General features: G+C 35.0%; 1 protein-coding gene across 2 annotated transcripts in view; it reads right to left on the bottom strand.

Moving 5' to 3' along the window:
- The window catches only part of LOC149576190 (RIBOSOMAL RNA PROCESSING 5), a 181,269-nt gene that overhangs the window by 77,650 nt on the left and 76,764 nt on the right, over positions 1-26,855 (bottom strand). For both annotated transcript variants that reach the window (XM_089816614.1, XM_089816615.1), the window contains exons 7-9: positions 22,090-22,212; positions 21,873-21,944; positions 21,473-21,565 (exon numbers count right to left, since the gene is read on the bottom strand). In XM_089816614.1, coding sequence (XP_089672740.1) covers positions 21,473-21,565; positions 21,873-21,944; positions 22,090-22,212 — 288 coding nt within the window. The remainder of the gene's footprint in view (positions 1-21,472; positions 21,566-21,872; positions 21,945-22,089; positions 22,213-26,855) is intronic.

Genomic DNA, 26,855 nt, shown 5'->3' with positions numbered 1-26,855 from the left:
TGTATCCGACTTTGGCCTCCATTGTTATTATTGTTATTAACTTATTATTATTACCACCCCTGCTCGTTCCTGCTTTGGCGGATACTTCTTGCATCAGTAGCACTTGCTGATGTCCCTTTGTCTTCGTATTGAACGGGCATTCCTTTGTGGAATGTCTCACAATCTGGCAAATATCACAAAATTGTTTTTCAAGCAGGAGCCCTTTGTGTGGCCCTCCTTATAGTTCATACACCACAATTCCCCCTTCACTGAGTCAGCATTCTTTTTAAGATTTTTAAATCCCTTCATCATCCGTAGCATATCCTTTTTAAATGCTCGAACTTTCTTATTTGATTCTTTGTCGCTGCTACTACTTTCAGATGATGAATCGTCTGAAGTCCCATGATTTGTGCTTCTTGCTTTTTTTTGCTCACTCTCCAGATCCATCGCCCAATTAGACGCATCTGTGTATGATGCTAGAGGTACAATCTTCATTTTCTTTTTCAATGCCGCCCGTAGCACTTCAACAAACCATTGTTTCTTTAATCCATCAGCCGATGGGCTCTCCATCTTCCCCACCAATTCTTTCAACCTTCTTGCCTATACACGGATCATTTCATTCTTTCTCTACTTTGTATTGTATATTTCTGCTACAATTTCGTTATCGTCCCTTAGCAGTCGAAACTCTGCTATGAACTCCTTCCTAACATCTGCCCATGTAGTTAATTTCTGAGGATCGGCATCCGCAAACCAATCAATTGCTACACCCCGTAGGGTCACTGGAAACTATCAAACCCAATCATCCTCATCCGTTACACCATTTGCCATCCATATTGTTTCACATGTCTTGTAGTGTTTGATTGGATCTACCGTCCCGTCACCATTAAACTTCAGCAATTTCTCCTTTGGTCCTGCCATTGCTACTTTCTTCTGATTTTGTGGTACCTGCTGCATACCCCCATTGTTCTGATTATCCACATTGTTCTGAGCACCCGCGTTGTTCTGAGCACTCGCGTTGTTCTAAGCATCCGCGCTGTTCTACACAACCGCATTGCTTTGGACAACCACCCTGCTTCTAACAACTGCGTTACCTGGTGAGATAAGATAATAAGATAATAATATTAATGTCCAACAAAAGACCACAAAGGGTCTATGGGACTGAGAGCTACAACCAAAAGGCTAACAACAGCAAGAGCACCATACGGTGTCTGAGAAAAGTGAAACATGAAACAAGAGAGGAGAAAGAGAGAGGAGCCCAAACAAAGACTAGGGGTCTTTCTGTGGCAAAAAGAAGGCAATCACAGAAGGATAAGACTATGAGTAGGTAGAAGCCCTGGACTGTTTCAATGAACTCGTAGAAGAATGTCGTTGACGTAAATAACCGCAGCAGGGCCTGACAAATCTAGAATGACCAATAGAGCTGAAAGAACTAGACAACTTTTTCACACCACGTAAAGGAGATAAGGCTGTGAAAAAGGCAGTAATGAGCTAATCAGAAGTATGTCGGTGAGGAAGTAGAGACTACAGAATGCTAGCACGAAGCAAAGTGACCTCCTGAAGATAAAGAGCAAGACATCTCTGGTCACAATAACGGAAGAAGGCTGAGAGAGAACAGCAGTCGTGGAACAAACAATGAAATCCCCCTCTGATCTCATAATATACAGGGCATCAGAAGATAAAGTGAGTCTCTGTCTCAATCTCGTCAAGAGTACACAATTTGTAAATATGTTCCTCTCTGTCAATATGATGATCAGTCTAAGCCCGAAGAAGATGAGAACCAACTCTGAATGACCCTAGAGAGATACACAAGGCATGAGACCACCGTCGAGAAAGATAACTACGATGAACAATGATCCCATCTCTAATCTCCAAAAAATGCTCCGCATAGAAGGTCATCCTTGGGCGTAAACCACCATGGGGGTTGGTCCAAGTAGCAGTAATGTACTATTTGTAGATATCAAGTCTGACATGCTCATTCAACTCCAATGGTTATCGATAGTAATTATCTTATCTTATCTGATTTCACCAATAATTATAGTAATTACTAGAAAGATAACTAGGATGAACAATAACTAAGATAACTAGGACGAACAATAACTAGAGAAAAGATCTTCCTCAAGCGAAGTTGTTTGATTCTCTACCTATATTTGTTCGTCAGGTGTATCGGGAACGAAGAGTTCAATCCACACTCTTGCTCCTTCGACACTTTGAGTCGTGCGTGTTTCTTCCCTTCTGTTCGGATTCACTACCCTCAGCGTATACAAGTTAAGGAACTCCTCCCTTGTCTCTTCCACCAATTCAATCGCTATTGAATCTTTTCTAGCAATTCCTCAACACTCCTCCATTTGCTAGGTGAATGCACTCCCTTCGTCTGTGCTTCTTCACCCCCTCGGTGTCCATCGATAATCTACTAAAGCTTCTGTCTACTCCACTTGTTGTGCTAAAATTAAAACTTCTTGCACTGTGCGTATTTCATCCATTATCTTTTATCTTATTCCTATCCTTGTTAAGCAGATTCGGTATTAATCTTCATAACACTTCCTTCGTTCCAGGTTTGACTAGCAACAGCGCCAAATGTTTACTGTACGGGGAAAACGGATACTTATCACATGTGGTACAGTAAGATATAACACAGAACAGATAATTTATTCATCTAAGCAATATGCACGTCAATGTTTACAATATGATTATGATGATTATAATGATGATCCAAAGTCCCTTCCGAACTGTATACATATACTTTCCCGAAGGGGTGATTCAATCGTCACGCGCCCTTTTGGATACAATTCTACCCGTCGGCTACAATATAGAATTTACCGACAACAATGTTGAACAAATGATAGCTTTGGTCCAACATAGGAATGATGCTCAATTCTATGATATATGTGTGTGTGTATCAATATACACTACGTATACTGATATATACATACATATTTAATAGTTTACAACATACTTTAAAATCTCGTGTGAATATCGCAAATAGCATGAGATATTGCAAGCCCACGTGCCAAACAACATTATAGGGCAACAAAACGGCAATGATATTTCCAAAATCATGAGCCGACATTATTGCCAAAAACTCATGGTTCATCTGCCAAAAGTTTGGTCAACATAACACGTAAGTGGCGGTCATAGTTTTTTAGGTTTCTTTTTAACTTTTATGCGGTGAACAGAAACATTATTTTCAGCTTTTCTGCAGTCAACAAAAGGTTCTTTGCTGTCGTTTTCCATCCTAGCCATTTCAATCGTCCGCAGTTGCCTCATTTGTTTCTTGTGGGTGCTACTCCAGTCCGCAGTTGACCCATCTGAACAGGCAATGAACAGGAATCGCACCTCTGCATTTTTGTCGTTATATTGTTAATAGACTCACTCCAGTCTATTTGCGACCTGAACATGTCTCTCATCTGACAAGTATTAACTCTGGAATCCCTGGTTAGTGTTGCAATTCTAATTAAACAACAGTCAGACAACTATTCTTAGGAGTGCACTCATACACACATGGCATTTTCAACTTGGCAGAAAGGATTTGACCAAGGTATGGTTTAAGTCAACTCACTGACATATACAGTCTAATGCAGAATTCTCCATCGCAGATTTTACCAATCAAATGAATTATAGAACTTTGTTGTTTTTGTTATTGAGATCAAACTATTCTGTAAACTCTGCCACAAGTGCATTAATGTAGGATTGGATGATTTACAGTTTTTTCTGCACACTTCAAGTCTCGTGTTTATCATGGGGAAATTCTGTGATCCTTTTGCTCCAGATCTTCTCTATTTTCCTGGGAAGACTGGATGAATTTGTGGATCAAACTTCCAGATTACATTAATTTGAGAAAATGTTGTGAGATTCTCTAAGTCAAAATTCTGGATAATATTTTTTGTCTGAAAAATCAAAAACATCACTGAATATTTTTATACCTGTTCTCAATACCGGCATACAGTCGGCCATGACCTGAGCCTTATAAGGAAAAGCATCATGTGCATTGTTGAATATGTAATACTGTATCTGCTTAAGAGAAAATTGGCATTTCAAAGCAGTAGAATATAAGCAAAGTGTGTTAAGCTACAGAGTTTATAATTTCATTGTAATTCAGTATTGTTGCTTATATATTGCATATGAATGTTTTCCCTAATTTGGCTCATGTTATCATGTTTTTTGGCCTACATATTCCTTGGCCCATTCCTGTTTGCTAACAATTCTTCATTATATTCACTGTGAAAGCCATTTATTGCAGTTCATGTCTTTTCTGTCAATTTTTGATTGGCTCTGTTCTTCATGCATGGACCAATATTGTCTACTGCAGATTTCAATTTCATCAGTCATACCCATCTATTTTCGACAAAGTTACTGATTCGGATGCGGATTCCGAAGCGGATACAAGATGCGGCAATTTTTTTGTTTTTTTTTTTTTTTTTTTTTTTAGGGGGGGGGGGGGGAGATGCGGATGCGTACATACACACACACACACATATGCAAAGAAATGAGATAAGTAATTTCAGTCTTCTATTCTTACCTTTATCATCAAAAGATGAACTAAATTGTTTCTTTCAAGTAATTTACTATTTTGTTTAGATGCAAAACCCCTAGAAAGTTATTTGTACAAGGTACATGATCTGCAATCTGTTTACTTGTTTCAGATTTTAGACATGGATTAATTTCAAAAAAACCTGCCCTATAATTTGAAGACAGGAATTTCCTCTCACTATTTGTCACAAAAATGGTAACTTAAAATGCTCTCAAACTTAAAAGGTTTACAAAATGCATTTCCATATAACCTCAACTAGATAGCAGCCCAAAAGAAACCCTTGCAAAGAAACCTATAGCAATTCAAAAGGAGCTGTGGAATCAGTTTTGTAAGCCATTTTTAAGCACTCAGCATATAATATTATTTGGTTGAAGTTTTCACCCACAAAGAGTCTCTCTAAGACATCAATGTCTTATTGCTGTTCAAATCTAGCGTATCGCTCTTATCTGTCATTACATTTGTTTAATTATTTCACTCATTTTACTCGTGATTTAAGCCTAATAGAACCACACATGTTAAAAAAATATTTTAAAAATGTATGTCTTTCTTTTCTGGGCGAGGAAGCCTGTGGATGCTCCTGGGTGCCCAATGGGTGCCACTCCGATGCTACTCACAGGCACCTGGATGCATTTGCATCCGAACACATCTGGGTGCCTGTAAGTGGCACCCACAACACACCCGTCTGCCTCCAGCACCCATCCATATCCACTTCTGCATACAAACTCCAGGAGGCCAAATCAGTAACTTAGATTTTCGATAATCCAACATTTTATTTGCTTGGTGGCTCATAATCTTTGGTTACCCTATGAGTTTATTGTGTGAGATAAGAATTAATCATTGATCGCAGGAGCATTAATCATAGAGATCACAGTTTTTACTCCAAGTTTCCACATGACTTCTTAGGCCATGCACTTCTTTTCAATCAACATATTCCATTTCTTACCCGGGTACCTTATACTTGGTCAAAACACTGTGAACAGGTGGTCCTTATTGAGGCTGAATATTTAATTTGCCTAGTCGCTTTTGAGAAGTTGATCAGCATTTCATATGCATAGATCAGCCCATGAGCATTGTGCAGTGCTACACCCTTTTTTGTAGCTGCTATCAATTGGTTCTTGTGGTTTGACCTGAATACTTTCAGATCATTTGTGCAAATGAAATTGTTTATTGGCTCTACTTTTGGCATTTCACATCCTCCTATATTGTGAGCTCATTCCCACCCCCCCTGCAATTGCTGCTCATGCCATATGAATCCAGAAGCAAACATTCAAATTTCAAAAGAGTCCAGAAAAAAATTGAATTTTTATGTCATTTTAAGTTTTGATTCAAACACAAGTGGGTTTACAAATCAGTGATTTTGGACTTTCTTTTGGAAGCTGAATCCCACATTGTTCATGTAAAGTTATAGCTTTTCTTATATGCAAGCACGCATTTCTTAATCATGAGTGTTTGTCTAGGCTCGCACCGAGTTTGTTGCCCATGGACTACTTAGCGTCCATGTTTTATGCATTTGTCACTTTTGTGACGCCTTGAGCAAGTGCTCTTTTGTTGGTACAACTTTGCCATATGATGTCAATTTGTTGCAAACCAAATTTTGATGGAAATCTAATCTAACAACCTCATACTGGTGTAGGTATTTTTCTATGTTACCCTGGGTTTCTAACACAAGATGATAGGGGCACGCATTTCCTTTTCTCCAATTTATCAAGCCATTTTTGGGGATGGCAAAGGGAACGGCAATATAAAATATAGAAAATTTCAAACATAGAGGGAAATTTCAAATATTTATATCCAAACATGGATAGAGCATGCTTATATAAATTATAAAACCTTAACATATAACATTTGTGTTAAATAATTTAAATTGATAGTTCACATGAAAGTTAAAGTCAAACAAATTATTACAACTCAAACATTAAGTCTTGGAGAACCTGGGGAATTACCTGATGTGTCCAAAAGTCTTAAATACAACCCCATTCCTGAAACAGGACAAATAAGCCCAAGGAAGCATCTCCAAGTAACTCTGGTATTTTTCAATGGTTTTGTTGTTTCATGTTGTTTCTTGCCTATCGAAGTCAGATCTTAGTTTTGCCCCATTTTTTGTGGACAAAGGAGTCAACTGATTGTGTTGTAATGAATATTTTGCTCCATTCTCTATTTTATCACGTATTCAACTAAAGCAGAACTTCTAACTCCGCACAATCATCATAAGTGGAAATCCAATATGAATATTTTGTTGTTGAAATTGCAATTGAAGAGAATCACATTAGGCCAAGGTCCTGGACCAAAAAGTGTTGTAGAAAAGAGAAACTTGTCTAATAGATGAGATAAAGCTCTTGGCACTCTTATTTTGTACATTTCTCCTAATCTTCAGTATCCTCTACTATCTTGTAAACATCCAATTGCTACCCAAAAAAGATGAGTGATGTCAATTGGAGAATGAACCTTTGAGTCTTAATCCTAGAAATTACGAAGATATCTAGGACTTGTTCACAAAGCTTAATTCTCTTAGATTGCAATTGACAGAATGTATGGTTACTAGAGAGGATGAACAACTGGTTCTATTTATACTATGTAAGCTAGGTCCTAATTATTCAGTGTTTGTTTCTGCAATTTATGCTACTATGCATGCTCTAGGTATGCACACATAATGCCTTCTCTGGACAGCTTTGCAGCTCAACTCACAAGGGAACAAACAAAATCGGCACAAATGGGTACTTCGATGCCAATAAGGTCTCAAGCACTTCTTGCAACAGATCCATATCCAAAGGCTTCAAGTGGCAATAGCATGAAACAGAATGAGAATTCTAAGTCTGAGGAGCAAGCTAAGGACTTGATCACAAAGCTCAATTCTCTTAGATTGCAATTGACAGAATGTATGGTTACTAGAGAGGATAAACAACTAGTTCTATATATACTATCTAAGTTAGGTCCTAATTATTGTGTGTTTGTTTCTGCTATTTATGCTACTATGCATGCTCTAGGTATGCACACAAAATGCCTTCTCTTGACAGTTTTGCAGCTCAACTCACAAGGGAATGAACAAAATCAGCACAAATGGGCACTTTGGGGTCACCAAGGTCTCAAGCACTTCTTGCAACAGATCCACAGCCAAAAGCTTCAAGTGGCAAGAATATGAAACAGAATGAGGATTCTAAGTCTGAGGAGCAAGCTCAGGAATCTCCTTCATAGCATACCCCTATGACCGAGACCTCTTCTAACGAGGAAACCGCCCAAAAGAAACGAATGAAATTTAATTAACATAAGATACCAATAAATGATGAGCAGAGGTGTTATAATAAGAAGATTGATGAGCTTACAAACCTTTAGAAGAACATTCAGTTGCCTCGTTAGTGTCCCTTCCTTCCTTTGCATCACAAGCAACAACATCTACATCCAAAATTCATGGACTGCATGGTTTGTAAATGGGATGAAAGGTAAAGCACTGTTGGACTCTAGTATTCCTGAAAATGGAGGATGACTTCTTCATTCATGCGTATCTCATTATATGGCATCTTCTATGGATACATTCTCTTTTTTAAGCATTGTCATTCACCTATGTTCTTTTGAATCTTGTCATTCCCCAGTCTTGAGCTTCCTACTATTCTACCTCCTACTTTTTGAGATTTGAGTTCTTCTATTCAACAAGTTGATCATAGTTTTTCAGATCTTGCTTTGTGTAATGTGTATTTTGCAAGGGTTCTACAATTGTTTGTCATTTCTTATCTTGTAGATATAGGAGACATACTTGACGGGATTTCTCTCCTCTTCGATGACAGTTTCAACACTACTATTTATTCATCTTCACTGTCTTTGGAGTTTGACATTCATGAGTTTCCTCGTTCACTTGATTTGTCACATTTCTTGGTTGGGTCTGATCATGATTATGTGGTGGGTTATTCAAGCTTTGAGATTCCTAATCAACTTTCATGATCACTATTTGGAGACTGCCTTCTCCTTTAAGTTGGACATGGAGTGGCCTCTTCATCATTCAACGGACTTGTTTCAGACTAAGAGGAAATGTGTTGCTTGTTGCCACTGGATCGTCTTTGTTTCCAGGCATACTTAGATTCACATAGAAGCTTCTTCATCATGGACAGTATATCATGTTTCTTTTTCCTTTCTATGGGGGGTTACTTGATTGTTTATACTGATTTGTGTAGTCCTTGGAGGGGAGAAGTATCATTAAATCCTCCAAGCATCATCTTGTTCGCTTTTTTTCTTTGATTCAGAGATAAATTTTATTACCATAGGGTTTTCTCTTTTTCTCCATTTGTAAGAGATTGCATGTGTATGGGTACCTAAAATAGCCTAGTTGTCAGGACTCATATTGCATAATAATTTCAATCCTAAGTTACACTTGAGGGGCTATTAGGGTGAAATGAATTTTTTTCCAACTCACATTGGCTCAAGTTTTACTCAAATAAGCACATGACCCATTATTAGATATTAGATACAAAATATTTCATAATGTCTATAGTGCATTTATATTTTCAATTGAGGCACTTAGATGGCGGTTCCTCATACCTCATCATAACTTCATAATATATTTGGGGGTGTTTGTGCATTTTATAATAATCAGAATTCAGTTATTACTCATAGGTGAAATAGCATTGTGTTGCTTCTCTTGCATTGAAAGGTGGTTGTGTTTGCCAATTGTTACTCCTTGGTGGATATACCAATATGAGGGTCACCTTTACCAAGGTTAGGATATAAATTTTCCTTAAGTAGAGATGAGATTCAAAAGAACATTCAGCTCCTTAGAGAGAAAGGATGCCCTATAAAGGTGCTCCATGGTGTATATATATAGATTAGGAATATGGTTTTATCTATTTCCAAATAAGACTAAATCAAGAAAATAAATGTTTGTTAGCTATCCAAAGACAGGATATAGGAAGACACATATAGTACAAACATGTTATGTTGTCTACAGATTCCTAGGCAAGAATACATGGGCACTAGCTAATTTTCAATCTTTTAGAGTGAAAAAACCATTTCCTCTACAAAGAGTACAATTCTTGAAGGAGGATATCAAACTTATTCTCACAAATCAAGCCCTATATAACGTTTAAAGAGGTAAGCTATATAAAACCCTAATGTTCCATAAAACAACAATCATTTTATAGAGTGGAGAAGTGAGTATCAAGTGACCAAAAACACTAGATTCCACCAATCATTCAATAATCATCTTCACCTTCTCTTGAACTCTTTTCCAACCTTGGAATTTTTATCTATGGTAACCTTTTTGAGATTTTCTTGTTGGAGAATTAAAGGAAGACGAACAATTATCTTTTGAACCGTATGCTACAAATCCCTCTAGTGCAACAAAATAAGACGTGCAGTTACGTTATGGCTGAAAACAATGCAACAATCATGAGTGTCCATTTTCTCAGGATTTTTGGCATAGCACATTTCTCAAAGTGGTTGGGAGAAGAAAGATACTTCTATATAACACTTGTTGTGGGGTTTTCACACCATCACCCCACTGTGAATAGAGACCCTCTTTTTTGCTTTGGCAAGTAGGAGTTATTGTCATAGGTGGCTTTAGTTGGCAACATTTTAAAGTCTCCACATCTAAAGGTGAGTTTGAGTAATTTTCACCATCTAAGATACAATATTTGTCCGACGTTTGAACAAGACTTTTAACGTCCTTTTGAGGTATTTTTATAGCCCAAGTCCTAGTGGAAATGTAGAGCTTTTCTCTAAGTGAGAAAGGTTTACATGCTTGGGAGATGGGAGAAGGATTCTGAACAAATTTGGAAAATGGTGGAAATGTTGTGATCAAAGAATTTCCCCTGTGGGAATCCTCAACTCCAAGATTTCCACCAGTTATAATTTCTCCTGAAAATATCAAGATCTTCCCTTACAACAAAGGGATGCAGTGCAAATTTGGTAAAAGAGATCCTTACTAAGGTAGCAAACTGCTTGATGCAAAGTTAACATGATGAAGAGAAGGAAAAATGGTAATTTTCCTAAGGATAACTACCTCTGTCATCTGTGGTGAAAATCCCCTGACCAGAGGATTCCCACCATGGAAATCCTCTCTCCTAAGGATTTCCACCCTTGTCCTCATCAACTCAAAATTGATGCAAAATCATGTGAAGGCAAAGAAACTTGAAAATAAGTAAAAGAAGTAGCATAAGGGAGCGAAGTGGCAAGTTTTGGGACTAAGTGGCAAAATCATATTTGAAGGAAATCCTCTCTCTAGAAGATTCCCACCACATTAATCCTACCAAACCCAAAATCCCACCACCCTCTAAGGCATTCAAAATTTAGTCTAAGTCATGAACTCAACATCAAGAGTAAAAAATAGAGCAACAAATTGTCAAGGAACGTTGAAATGTGATGAACTTTAAGATAGAGAGGTGCAAAATCATGTTTGGTGGAAAATCCTCTGACTAGAGGATACCCATTATGGAAATCCCTATGTTCCTCGGGGACGAGTACCCAGCCTAAAACCCGGCGTTTCGGGGACGAGGACGTCCCGGGGACGGGGGGACGGGTATGGGACATCCCCCAGCCGTCCCCAAAAAGTGAAAAAATGCAGGGGACGTCTCGGAAACTTGGGGACGGCTAAGGGGAAAAAGGGGGACGGCCAGAAGTACCCGGTACGAAAAGGGGACATCCTTTCCGTACAGGGTACTTCTGGCCGTCCCCCTTTTTTGTTTGCATAAAATTTAAAAAGTTTAACATAAATTTTTTTTTAAAGCCTCCAACTTGGTCGGCCAAGTTGTCCCCACCCCTCCAAATGCGCTAAAAGGCAGTAGAGGCAAAATAGGAGCAGCAGGCTGCTTCATTTTTCTATGTTTTTTTTTTTCATGTTGAACATGAACATGATTATGATACATTGATACTTATGACTTTATGGCAGCCCTCTACCCTTTGGGCCTATAGCTTTGGGCATATTTTGATTTTGATTTTCAGATTTATCATATTTATCATTATGACATTATGATATTGACAATTGTTAATGTTCATTGTTCAATGTTCACTGATATTGATATGCATTTTGACAATTGGGTACTAAAATCGGATATTATTTCCTAGATGGCATTCAAATGTTGTATTTTATGGTTCTATAATGTTTAAATGACATGCTCATATGAATGACATGTATATTTGCAAATTTCAATATATATTTTAAAATTTCCCTATATATATAGCCGTCCCCGTTTGTCGTCCCCCCCCCGTCCCCAAAATTGCCAAAAAAATTTGCCGTCCCGAAAACTCGTCCCACCGTCCCCGTACCGGAAACTTGGGGGAACATAGGGAAATCCTCTTTCCAAAGGATTCCTACCAAATTCATCCACTCAAACCAAAATCTCCTCTATTTTTTACTTTGTGTTGAAATTGACTCTAGGCAAGTGTTAGAGGTAAAGGATGTTGTGTTGAAGCAGAATTGATGAGAAATGATGAAGTTTTGGAATGATGGAAGGAAATGAAGCCCTAAGTAACTTTGGTGGAAATCCTCTAAACTCGGGATTTCCACCAATGGAATCCTCCAACTTCAAGAATTCTACTCCATTTTATAATTTCAAACAAGAGTTGAAGATGAGGGATGCCACTTAGGGAGAGATTTAATGATAATGAAAGAAAGGTTTGAAATACTTGTGGAAAAGGGCAAAATCAAAATTGGTGTAAATTCTCTAACCATAGAATTCCCACCATGGAAAATCCCTTTTCCATAGGATTCCCACCACAATAATCCTCCCGACTTGGAATTTCCCCTTTCCCTTTAGCCTTATTTTCCTCATGTAAACTAAAAGACAAATCAAATGGGTGGATTGAAGAGTTGTTGAAGAAAGGAATTTTAACGCTAAGTAACTAAGACTAGGATGAAACTTTTTATCGTGCTTTGTGGAAATCCTTTGACCAAAGGATTACCACCATGGAAATCCACTTGCCTTAGGATTTCTAGTCAAGAACATTTTCTCCCAAGCCTCTAGAAATACTTGAGACATTGATCATTTCAAGAAGATAGAAAGTCTCAGTTTTGAATAAGAGAAATCCATTTTGTTCATTATTAATGTAAATTTATTTTCAGATTTCTTTCGCAAACTTAATTAAGCTTCCTTTTTTATTATGCACAGTGAAAGATAAGGATGATGTCAAGTTTGAGATTGAAACTTCAAGAGGAGAACCAAGTAGATGCTGCAAGAAGATGACTCAAACCCAAGGACTCAAGTGAAAATGAAAGATTCATGTTCAAGCTATCAACATACAAATTCAAATTGAAATGAAGAGGAAATTCAGGAAAGCACAGAAGATCCAGCTAGATGAGGACATATTTAAGGAGAATCAAGAAAGATCAATTCACAGGTCCATGACGATGTGAATGATTCAAGTCAATTCCATGAGGAAATTTTAACGGATGGAAAAAATCTCAAATGTTGAGAGATACTCTCTAACAATCAAGCAATAAATATTTGCAATTTCAACAAACACCTTCTACAAGCCAAGACTCCAAGCATAAGATAAGGATGATGAGGTGGCAATTGTTTGTCTCCAATTAGAAAATTTTGATTTCAAGCACAGCCAGTCACAACATGCCAAGTGTCCTATTTTCTCATTGGTTGTAAAAATCATTGTAATTTTCTTATTGGCCCATGAATTGGTGCCTTCATATAACTGGTTGTAAATTTGGCAACCCTAATTAGGGTTTGTGTGAAGAAATCTTGGCCCTTGATCTTGAATCGATCTGGCCCTTCATTGTAATGGAACTACTATAAAAGGCCAAAGCCTTTTTATTTGTAATTCATGAGCTTAGGAGATTAAAGTATGACAGACCCATTAGTGTAGGATACTAGAATAGATTAGCTAAGGTAGAGACTTGGTGAAGTTGTTGCTATAATGCTTGTCAGAGTAACTGATTATTCATTATTGATTTTTCATAGTGTATTGCTTAATATTGCTTTGAATGTTGCATGGTTTCGAGGGCAGATTTCTTTTCATGTTGAAGTAGTTTCATTGAACGGAAGTTGTTGTGGATGTTTATTTGCTTGGTTCGAACAAATCTGGGCCACTAGCCTCTTGCTGATGATAGGAATGCCTTGTTTGGTAAATCGATGGTTGAATGCACTTAACTTCAATTGATGTTGAATCTTTAGTTTGCATCCATTTGATGGGATTGGAGAGGAGACATTGGTTTGAAAACCATTTGAGCGTTTCCATAGAAGCTTGCACTAGGTGGGTTGAGTCATTGGCAAGATTATATCTAGGAGAGTCAAAGCCATCCATGATTCCTTGCATTCACAATTAGGAGTAGAAGTTAGCCAATTTAAGTTTGGGTTAAAGTTGAAAGGTTTGAAGATCAAAACTATACTTTCATTGCACGTTGTAAAGCCAACTCTATAAGAGAGAGAGTTGAAATCCATTGAATCAATAGTGTTAGCCCCTTTGTGATAGCCAACATATCACATCATAAAACTGAGCGAAGTCCACAATTAAGAAGGACCCTTGAAGTCATTTCATGATCTTACATTGCAAGTTTAGCATGAGAAATTACCTTATATCAAGAGAGGATTGAGTAGTTGATATTTCATCTCGAAACATTGGATATTTAATTTTGCATGTTGTAGTGGAATTAAAATCACATCAACAGAACCCTCCATATATGAATCATCATGAATTTTTTTCAAGTGGGAGCAATGATAGGATCATCCAAGTCCACTCTTTGCACCACAATATATTGCTCAACCATGGGAGGTTCAAATTGAATAAATCTTTCTAGGGCCTCAACTATATCATTGAACTTTCTTCTTGATTAAAATCCTTTTGGGTGAATTGGAAGCCTTCCTCTATTGTAGATATTTACAAGCGGGTAGCCATTTGAATCCAAAAAATATACCTTATTAATTTGTCATTCATTGCATGTTTCCACCCAAAATATATTCATAAGTGGTTATCTTACTTTTTATTTTGGGATGTGAGGTGTCAATGGGCTTCTCAAAGACCATGCAACATGTTTGATCTCCATAACTCCATGGGCAATCAAGAAAGACAAATCTAGACAAGAATTAAATAGGGTGGCTTCTCCACGAGATAAAACCTCACATGCCAAGGTTTTGTAAATAAACTTGATTAGAATATCGAGGTCTCTTTCGAAGGCCACATTATGATCCACCATCATAGATAAAAGCACAAAAAGAATCCATTCACAACCAAATTAACCTTAATTTCGACTAGATCAATTTTTCAAGAAGTGTAATGAGACTAATTTCCATAAATGTGGAAATTAAAGTGTGCTCAATTAAATAGTGCATGTCATCTACAGCTAAATCTAGATTAATAGTCAAAATAGTTAAATCTTCACTATTTAAGGAAAAAAACATTAGATTGAGAGCATTTATCACTCCTTTGGTCCATTTTAAAATTAATTTTGTCCTTCAACAAAAAACGTAGGACATTAACATGGTTAGAGGATGTCGACTCAAAAGCTGAAACATTGTTGAAAGAGAAGGTATGTGGGACCTCTATGGCCCCTCCATAGACAACAAAAAATTCAGAAGTAAACAGTGAGCAGCTACAAATCCCATGAAGAAGGGAAAGCAACCCCAAGTATGTAATACTGATGCAATAGTAACGAAGGCCACCTATGCCCTTGCTGCAATTTGTTTGCACATAAAGATATGATGGTAAGCAAAGTAGCAATACCCTTTTTCTCCACTTTTAATACTAGCAATTGCACCTTAAGGTGCAATTGGTACGCCGAAGAGATATAGAAGATGAATTAGATTTTGCTTATATTTGTATAACTAAGAATGGAATTTAGAAAACTATTTCATCAATGATATTTTGGCAAGATAAGTCTGAATGTTATAGCTATAATTTTTTTTTAATTAAAAACCTTTAAATTAGGAAGACAATAGTGTAATCCTAACCATGTCTTAATCTTGAACACAATAACAACCCTAAATACGACATAAACCTAAACCATTGTCTTAACCCTTACCTTACTAAGAATTCAAACTTTAACTATAAAACTAATCGCGTTCTTAAACCTAACCTTAATCCTAATCTCAAACTTAACTTTAGTCAATATTATTACCCTAATCATAATATTGATCATGATCTAACCTCTTAGGCTAACCATAATTGAAACCCTAAAACTTATCAACAACCCTAACCCCAATCATATCTCTAGTCACCCTATTCACATTAAACCCTAATCCTAAGAAAGATCATAACCAAAACTATAAACTCAAACCTATCTCTAATCATGGTGCTAACCTAAACTTTTACCCTAACTATAACCCTAAAATTCAACCCTAATCAAAGCCCTAACCCCCATCAAATTATAACAATGATAAAAATCATAAACTTATCCACAATAGTTTTAATTTATCCCAATTTTAATGATCACAATAATAATGATGTATATCTTAACACTAATTATAACTATAACCCTAATCAAAGCACTAACCCCCATCAAATTATAACAATGATATAAATCATAAAATTATCCACAAAAATTTTATTTTATCCCAATTTTAATGATCACAATAATAATGATGTAAATCTTAACACTAACTATAATCTTAAGTATAATTGTAATCCTAGACTATAAACTATAAGCCTAATTAAAACCCTAAATTTAACTATGAAACTAAGCATCATGTAAACCCTAATCAATATTTATTTATTTATTATTTACTAAGTTTAATTAAATATCTAAGAAAACTAGAAATATATGAATCTATCTATAGGAATCCTAACACAATTTAAATAAAACTTTTTAATGAAGAAGATAATCAAAATAAATTTCATTAATAAAAATAGTATATATATATTTCGCTTATCTAAATATATTTATGTTTACATACAAAAATAAATAGATATTTTCTAATGATTAATATCCAACAACTAATAGATAAAGTGTTAATCGCCTCAATATATAAAAGTGCAAATATATTAAAATTTAAAATAATTGATAAATATATTTAATTTAAGTAGTCAATAAATATGATATATGTAAAATAATAACTTATAAATATTATAAAAATATTATGTAAATTAATTTAAGTATAACAAGTTTACTAAATAATTTATTTATTTTTAAATTAAAATTATTATTTTATTATTTTAATCATAAGAAATTTAATTAATAATTATAACAAAATGTTATTTGTATTGTAGAATATTTGGAATGAGTACCATTTAGATAACTACAATTTAAAGTTTACAATTACTATTTTATTATTTTTATTATAATAAGTGTAATCAATAATTATTTTAAAATATTATTTGTATTGTAGAATATTTAAAATGAGTACTAATTTAAATATTACAATTTAAGTTTTGTAATTAAAAGAATAATAAATTATTTTCAAATTTATATATTAGAATCTTAAAATTTCATTATTATATAATCAAGATAACAATAATACATAACTTCAACTATTTAAAAATAAATTTTAGTTCAATTAACTAATTTTAAATTTATTTTCTACTTCTATTATTTTCATACAAAATTATCATTAACTTACTAAATGGTTTTTAAAGTAGACGTAAATAGGAATATTCTTGTAGAGAAACCATCTTCACCCAATTGCAATTACCAACAATACAATTTTTTCCTATGTTCCCGGGGATGCGTACCCAGCGTTTCGGGGACGGGGACGTCCCAAGGACGGGGGGACGGGTATGGGACGTCCCCCAGCTGTCCCCAGAAAGTGAAAAAATGCAGGGGGCATCTCGAAAACTTGGGGACGGCTGAGGGGAAAAAGGGGGACGGCCAGAAGTACCCGGTACGGAAAGGGGACGTTTGGACGTCCCCTTTCCGTACCGGGTACTTCTGGCCGTCCCCCTTTTTCCCCTCAGCCATGACGTCCCCTTTCCGTACCGGGTACTTCTAGCCGTCCCCCTTTTTCCCCTCAGCCATCCCCAAGTTTTACGTCCCCTTTCCGTACTAGGTACTTCTAGCCGTCCCCCTTTTTCCCCTCAGCCGTCCCCAAGTTTTACGTCCCCTTTCCGTACCGGGTACTTCTGGCTGTCCCCCTTTTTTGTTTGCATAAAATGTAAAAAGTTTAACATAATTTTTTTTTTTAAAGCCTCCAACTTGGTTGGCCAAGTTGTCCCCACCCCTCCAAATGCCCTAAAAGGCAGTAGAGGCAGAATAGGAGCAGCAGGCTGCTTCATTTTTCTATGTTTTTTTTTAAATGTTGAACATGAACATGATTATGATACATTGATACTTATGACTTTATGGCAGCCCTCTACCCTTTGGGCCTATAGCTTTGGGCATATTTTGATTTTGATTTTCAGATTTATCATATTTGTCATTATGACATTATGATATTGACAATTGTTAATGTTCATTGTTTAGTGTTCACTAATATTGATATGCATTTTGACAATTGGGTACTAAAATAGGATATTATTTCCTAGATGGCATTCAAATGTTGTATTTTATGGTTCTATAATGTTTAAATGACATGCTCATATGAATGACATGTATATTTGCAAATTTCAATATATATTTTAAAATTTCCCTATATATATATAGTCGTCCCCATTTGCCGTCGCCCTCCCCCCCGTCCCCAAAATTGCGAAAAAAATTTGCTGTCTCGGAAACCCGTCCCGCCATCCCCTACCGTCCCCATACCGGAAACTTGGGGGAACATAGATTTTTTCCTTATACTATTGGGCATCATGAAAATTGGGCATTTAGTTCACACATATGTTCAATTTTTTTGGTGCAAGACATGTGCCTTTGCTGGTAGAAACCGTGGGCAGAGATTAAATGATTCGCGTCCACTTTTAAATGCAAGACTAAAAATGTAACGAATTAGGAAAGAAGGATACAAATGGTTGAGATAAATGCTATTGTCTTGCATCCTTTGTAATGAGATGAGAATATTCGATTTGCAAAGTGAGTTGAAACATCGCAGTATAGGTATGCCTTCGGCGTAATTAATTATTATTATACAATAGTTAATTCCGTATAAGATAGAATAGATATACTAATATTAGTTAATATATTATGCTATGCAATATCAATGTATTATTAGTATAATAATATTGAACATCATAATAAACAGGATAACTAATAAATTATATGATAAATAAAAATTTATATACATAATAAATTAATATTGATATAGAATTTATATAAATATTCTTTGTATGCTATGTTGGCTCTTATAACTACAAGCTCCCTCCTATAGGAGCACTACTCGCAGCCAAGGTAAGTGGAATGACTAATCTTGGGCAAAGAAGCAAACCATAAAACAGAAAAGGCAGCCTAAGGTCACTGCATAGGAGTACGGCTTCTCTTTTTCTTCTAGCTCTGCAAATCCTAGGAAGATAAATCTCAAGGACTCTTTAATAAGATAATTAAAAGAAACAAAGAAATGACATTTAGGGCTTGAATGATATGCCCTAATGGTAGTCATGAATAGACCATCTAAACATTTCATACACACATTCAACTTGTGGTCTCCCCAAAACAACCCTCTGAATGCTTGTTAGTCATGAGGTTGCCATCAATATTTATTGCTAATGCATGGTCCATGAAGATGAGTAGGACTCTTACGACCATATCTTCCAAAATCACACTTTGCTATAGCTATCTTAAGATCTGACAGCAATTCTAAAACTAGATTATACTCCCAAGCAAAGCAAAGACTAAAATTATACTGAAATGAGAAATGTTTTCACTGATTTGAAAATAGCTTGAAACAAAAGAAAATAACTGCAAACTGATGCCTAGATCCAATTGGAAACTGAGTACCACATTAGTGTGCTACTAAGAGGGGAAAAAAGTTACAGAGTTTGCTGGTGTTGAGTTTTTCTTCACATGGTAAAGCATGAATTATGGAAAAACTACTTTTTCAGAAAATTCAGCTCTGATACCATGAAATTGTTAAAACCGTAATGAACGGAGAAGAGGGAAAGAATTATTGCATCAACTATGAACTCTTAAATAGAGTTTACAAATGCTAATAATAGCGTTAACAAAAAAGCAAGGTTGTCTTATTAAAGACATCTATAAATAGAACTGAAAGATCAAACTAAAAAGAAAGCCTAAATAACCATTAATTAGAACTAACTAAATATAGCAAGACACTAAAAATATTTTAAAACTCCTAATAGGGCATAGTTCAGTAGGACGAGGAATTATGATCATTCAAAAAAAATGGGATAGATTATAAGGTACAAGAAGAATGGAAATTCCTCGCATAGATACAAGTGGCAGCCTCAGATCAAATATTGACTTCAAAATCATAAGAATGCATGCCCATCAATTGCCCCCGACATACCCACACAAAATGAATCAACTAGCAAAGTAAGTGCAAATATCTGTCTCAGAATACTTTGTATAGTATCTAAACATGGCTCAGTGGTACTTGGACAATTCATCATGGAACCACAGAATACAAACATGGATAAACACACAAAAGGGATCAGACACTTATATAATGTCATCGACAGCTTTCACAACGTGTGTCGGTGGCAAGATTCCATGATTGAGCACAAAACACCTCGGCAAGATATCTAGTCTGCCACCACCACCAAGACAACACGTAGAGGACAATAATTCATCCTTGAGCCCACAAAAACCTCTACAAATAAATGAGCACTCAAGGAAATAGGATGACCAACCAACCATCCAATAAAGTGAGGTGACATGTTGAACCATGTAAGCAGTCCATACATACCATAAAAATGAGATGTCCATCCACATGGGATCAAAAGAAAGGTTGCAAGCAAATGATACCAGTGTTGAAAGTCATGAGGCAAACCCATGGAACTATTGGATTGTCCAATGTTAGTACATTAGGCAAAAGGTATAACTACACAAATAGATGTATTCTCCAAAGTTACTTCATCCCAAATTGGTTGTCAACATAGGGCCAAGAGGACATTAAAAAACACAATTGTCATGAATTTTGGTAAGTTTGGGTCTACAAGATTTAGAGCCAGCAAACAATGAAATAAAAATTATAATTATGAAATTATTTCTCTTTCATTTCTTAGACAGAACCTTATCAAACTTATTTTCCCTTTGATCTGCTGTCTCCTATGAATTTCCCGTCTCTCACGTCTAATAACAAAGATTAGAGCATATGATAAAAGATGTGACAAACTGTGAGCAGCATTATGTCTATTACAAGAATATTGAGGAAACAAAAAACAGGATCAATAATCAAGTCAAATACACATCCCAATTGTTGATTAAATTGTTCATGTAAACCTTGTAATATCTGGCACACAGTTTGCAAAATGATCAAAATCATTGTAATACTGTCAGCTACAACCGTTTGCTTTAGGTGCCTTTGGCTTCCACATTTAGCCTCTTGTTTGTTTATATTCTAGTGCTCTTTTTTAGTCCCTTCTTACTGTTATCAGTGAATAATCTCTCTCTTTTATTCCAAGAGCCCATCTAAATTTTAGGAAATGAACTTGTGATTGTGTCCAATATTATAAAAATGAAAGTACATGAAAGATCAAAGGTAAAACAAATTAATTGTATCAATTAAAAGGAAGCATAGACCAACTACCAATTTTTTTCATCAAATGTGTAAAAAGGCTTCTTAAAGCAATTAAATATTTCTTGGCCGAGTTAGTAATCAAGTATCATCAACAACCATATAATCAAGTACGTGAAATGTTTGTTTGGCAAGTCATTCATTACAAATTTTTGGATCATACAAGCTAGAAGAGGAAAACTGCTAAATGACAACAACACACTATTTATTAAGCTTTCTTAATCCCACTTGCTAGAATCTGCTGAAAATCAAGGGTCTCCGTGACCAGTTAGAGGCTAAATGACAAAGTTTATTAAGCTTTATTCCACTTGATAGAATCTGCTGATGCCTATTAAATATTAGTAATTTAAATCATTGAACAGAACCACAACTACAGATGCAAAACACAATCCTGTAGAAAAATTGTGAAAACTCATTATGCAGTAGGCAAAATCAATAAACACATGCAGATTAAAATTTAAATGCATGCACTTACCATAGGAGGGGCCTTGTTCTGAATGAGGTGAGGATTAAGAGTCAAGCCAACAGCCTTTGTTGTGGGATCCACATACAAAATTCTTGCTTTCAGCTGAAAATTAGGCAAACAAAAGTCTGAATATGAAAAGACATAAGTCTGTTGTTAAGGGGATCTGATACTGATACATTTTTAAGAATTATGCATCTGTGTTTGCCCAAATAAGAAACTCTTAACTACTTTCTTATCGGATAAACAAGATCCTTTTTTCAATGTATGGAACAAAGCAAAACAGAAATAAAACAGTGGCAGCCAAGATAAATTCCCAAATTAGGACCACAAAGAAAACTAAAGTATGTGACAGATAATTTGTACTACAAGAACAAAACATAAAAAGAAATCACACTGGAAAATACCTTACCCTTGCATTTTCAGAGTACTTTTCTTGCCATTTTGAATTGGGAAATAGATCTTGCAAATGGTAAATATCCACCTGCAACCTCATGCAGAATATGAAACTTAACTGGCCTGACACTATTTGTACGAGAATCACCACATTGTATTATACCAAGAAGAGCTAGTACCAAAATGCTGAATCATTAATTCTAACTGAAAATGATTATATAATAGATACTCACCGTCCCAGTAAAATAAGTAAGAAATGAGAGTAACAGTCCATTATGCAAAATTGCTTGCACACGCGCATTGACCATCATCCCAGGGACAAACAAATCTACTGATAACCCCTTATAGTCTTTAATCTGAAATTAAATGCAAGAATGGAAAATCAACAAAGGAGAGCCAAAAAATAGAAAAATGAAATTTAAATACACAATAGACTATAAATTAGTTCTCATAATAATGTTCTCATAATAATGTTGGAAGAGAAAAATAGTAGTGATTAGCATTGTAAAAAATACATCAAAAAATTTCAGATATGGGATGATTCTCTTTGTTTGCTCCACACTCACATAAATTCTGGCATGAATATTTTTTATAATGCCCCAGAGTTTCCTGAAGGGGGTCGGGCTTTGGAAACATCGGACCAAGAGCCCAAGTTTGGGGATGGCAGGCAGGTAACAGTCATGGGGTGGTGCAAATACACATAGTACTTGAAAACTTGGGTAAAGAAAAATGTGTAAGGAATAAGTATGAGAATTGTAAATGAAGATTTGGCATTGTTATGTAAACTCTAAAGTCTAAATAAATAAACAACAAAAACATGTCAATGATTGCATTGAAATTCAAACATTAACAATGTTGGCCATATTTTGGAAGTTTAAATTTATAAACATGCAAAGATGGAATTAACAATAACAGCGGTGGATGGAGATTTGGGATCAAGAGAGAGTGTTCCCAACGGAATCAAGGGGTTTTTTCCCTAGCGGGAGTTCGGGGAACAAGTGCCCAATACAATCAAGAGGCAAAGAACCTTGCACGAATTTCAGGGCAGAGCTTCACAAATATAATTTTCACAATTTTATCCCTCTTTTTTGTCGCCGTATTTTCTAAATGTGTATCTAGAGATAGTCTAGGCATCCCTAAGATGCTTGAAGGACTCCCAAGAGTCTCCAAGATGTCTCACCATAACCAACGTTTCAGCAGTGCCTCGACAACAGCAGCAATGCATATGGGGTATGTTCCCCCAAATCTCCACATCATAAACCCATCCCAAATAATAAAGAATTTTATAAAGGGAAACACGTCCCCTTGCAACTATGGAATTTTCTATATATTTGCATGAAATGTCATCGTCAGTTTTAATGTTTATAAAGCTCTACAAAACAAAAATCTGAATGACCTTCTGTTAGTTTTAGGATTGCTGCAAATTGTAATAGCACTGCCTATGATGTATGTATTTTCCAAAGGCGTCGATCTCTTGCATTTATATTGAGAATGAGCCGAGACACATGTTCTTTCATGGGACATGTCTATTCATTATTATGTGATTAATATAATGACAATTATAATTATGTATATGTATATAGATAATATCTCTTGAATCATTATATTAGTTTGTCTAAAATTTGCATTATATATATATATGTATATATATATATATATATATATATATATATATATATGTATGTATATATATATATATATGTATGTATATATATATATATATATGTATGTATATATATATATATATGTATGTATGTATATATACATATATATATATATATATATATACATACATATATATATATATATAGTATGAGTTCAGTATATATATACATCTCATATATACTAAATATATATACATATCTTCACTAGTTTTGACTCGAAGTATTTATCCGACTAAAGCTACAAAACATCAAAATGCCTCTTAGCTAGGGAAGATAAACACACAGTTAAATATTACCTCAATGCAATATCAAGTTGGCATGATTAAGGATATCTTTGATCAGAAGCTACCCACCATCTAAATATCATCTCATGATATCAAGAGTAATGACCTAAGAATATCAAGTCACATGATATTCACCAAGTACTCTTAGTAGTGGCCTCTTGAATTTCAAGTCACATGATATTCACCAAATACTCAAAATGTCCATAAGGTATGTGCACACGTATCCTCAATAATACTTACCATGGGAACATTATTTTTATGGTTTGTCTAAGGAAATTAATACATCGTGCAAGATATAATCTATCATGATCTACTTAGACATCATAAGATATACATCATAATAGAAGATTAAGTTATTGGAAGATCATCACATTTCAATAACTTCTACAAATACAAGTGATAATCATTTGGAGGTCGTCACTTCCTCATGATGTACACAAGGGGCAGGCTCATTAAAATCATGAAGTCACACACATGACATTAAAAGTTTACATGAAGTCACCATGTATACTCTCTTTGTGATGACATCCACCATGAACCATATCAAAGAATAAGGGTTTTCACCTCAAACTTCTCTCTCATAGAGAAGACTGTATTACAAGGGAATGCACTTTGAACTTCTCCTTCATGAAGAAACACTAACCTTTTGACCTCTTCGCCCAATGTTACTTCTAATGAAATGTCAAACACCCTTTCAATCGAATATCAACTTTTCTGACCTCCTCATACAAAGTTGCATGTGATGGATTTTTAGACTCCATCTGAATATCAATCTTCTGAGCTCCTCATGTACTGTTACCTCTAATAAAGTGTCAGACTCCCTCTATCTTGCCCTCTACTTCAAATTTGTTTACAAGTAATTAGCATTATTTGTGATGACATTTCACCAAATGGTTGCGCCAACCCGTTACTGGCAATTTGCTTATTTGATATCCCAAAGTGATCGCAAATACTAATTTATACGCTTCTCCCTCTGTTCATTCAACACTTATCCTTCCAACACACTTTGTGCTCGTATTGTCCATTCCTCCTATTTATGTTGATTAAAACTTATTTTATCTAATGTGAGTTAAACACACACATCTCTTGAATTCAACTTTCATTGTTGAATGTTTTCACAATATAGACTTGCCATTAATACCAACATAAGACTTAGCGATGTGAATTTGTATTAATATATATATATATATATATATATCCTGGTTACTTTAAAATATTTTGCAATGTAAATCCTCTGTTGATGATATGCTTTATAATATTGCTAGTTTGTATTTAACATGCCAACAAGGTATCTAACTTGGAACTCGATGCATATGTATATTGTCATTGAAAACTCATGCTCAGTTTAAATTGATTGTTATTAATATATTTAATCACTCGATGAATGTGTATCGCCGCTACTTCAACCTAATTCAATTAAACTATTCACTATTCATCTTATCATTCGTTTCTATCTTGTTTTATTGGTCTTTTTTGTTGAAGACTCCAAATGACTAATGCTTCATAGTATCCATCAAAAATAAATATCGTTCCCATGGTTGCCTTCAAATCTTCTAGCAAATTCATCACTGTCAATTCTTGTTTTTCCATGATCGCTAAAACTTTTTGTTGCATGCATTTGTTTGCTGCATATTGTGTGATATAGATGCCCATTTACTTGAACATGCTAACATGTCTTGTATTTCCAAATCTGTGGCTCTTCATTGTTGTCGCTAAGTTTGATGTGTATCATTTGTCTGTCACAACTTTGAAATAAATTGCTTCGAGAAACACATCTCCACTTCGTCATTTTTTAATCTTTCACAATTAGATCAATCTTCGAATCAAATTGTCATCTTCACCATATATCGACGCATATTAAGGTAGTCATTTCTTTGTATATCAATGTTGTTGTTTGTATTAATCAGTCAAGGGACTGTGTTTATTACCATGAATACTCTTACTCTCTATGTATATGGTCGATGTTTTATGGAAACATCTCTCCATGTCATACATCACAATAAACATTTATCCATGTTTTGTAGACTTATATTCAGTGCTACAAAGTGTACATGTTTTTCTTTATATATATATATATATATATATATATATATCATCGAATGAGTGCTTGTCTCTATAAAACCAATACTTCTCTATTTCCTCTCTGATAATTCTAGCGAATCTTTTGCCGTAAGGTATACATCGAGGGAGGAGGTTTATAATCTCCAATATATATTTTTTGCTGAAAACTTCTGCTCTATTTGATAAACCTGGCTCTAATACCATGTTGGTTTAGGATCGCTGCAAATTGTAAGAGCACTACTTGTAATGCATGTGTTTTCCAAAGGCAGCGATCTTTTGCATTTATATTGAGAATGAGCCAAAGAGAGACATGTCCCTTCATGGGACATGGCACATGTATATTCATTATTATGTGATTAATATAATGACAATTATAATTGTGCGTGTGTGTGTGTGTACATATATATACATACATACATATATATATACACACACACACACACATAATATATCTTGAGTCATTATTATATTAAATTCTCTAATTCACATTTTATATATATATATTGTATGAGAGTATATATAAACATCTCACATATACAAAATATATATACATATCTTTACTCGCTTTGACTCAGTATTTATCCAACTAAAGCTACAAAACATCAATAGCTTTAAATTGAAATTAAACTCATCTCAATGAATAAGCAAAGTAGGTCAATGATACTTGGTTAACTCACAAGAAGGATTATCAACATACATAAAAGCATAACTAGTCCAACATAAGAAAACACATTACAACACAAAAGTTGCAAAATGTGTTTCAAAAACTTCGAAGCCACGATAATAGAATTTATCTTAGTATATGAACAATAAAAGTTCTAAACCTCATTAGGGTCAAAAACTAACTACTACAAAATTATCAACAAACTTTTGAGCCAAAAAAAAGGAACTTGTTGTGGTATATGAAAAATAAAGTCCTATTATGGTCAAAAACTTACAACAAAATTATTAATAGCACTTTTTTGAAAACAATGTCTAGCATAACCGAAG

This window comes from Cupressus sempervirens, chromosome 1 (genome assembly GCF_028749045.1).
Source record: "Cupressus sempervirens isolate cs-2001-9-10 chromosome 1, ASM2874904v1, whole genome shotgun sequence".
Taxonomy (NCBI): Eukaryota; Viridiplantae; Streptophyta; class Pinopsida; order Cupressales; family Cupressaceae; genus Cupressus; species Cupressus sempervirens.
This window is presented reverse-complemented; position numbering and strand designations above follow the sequence as displayed.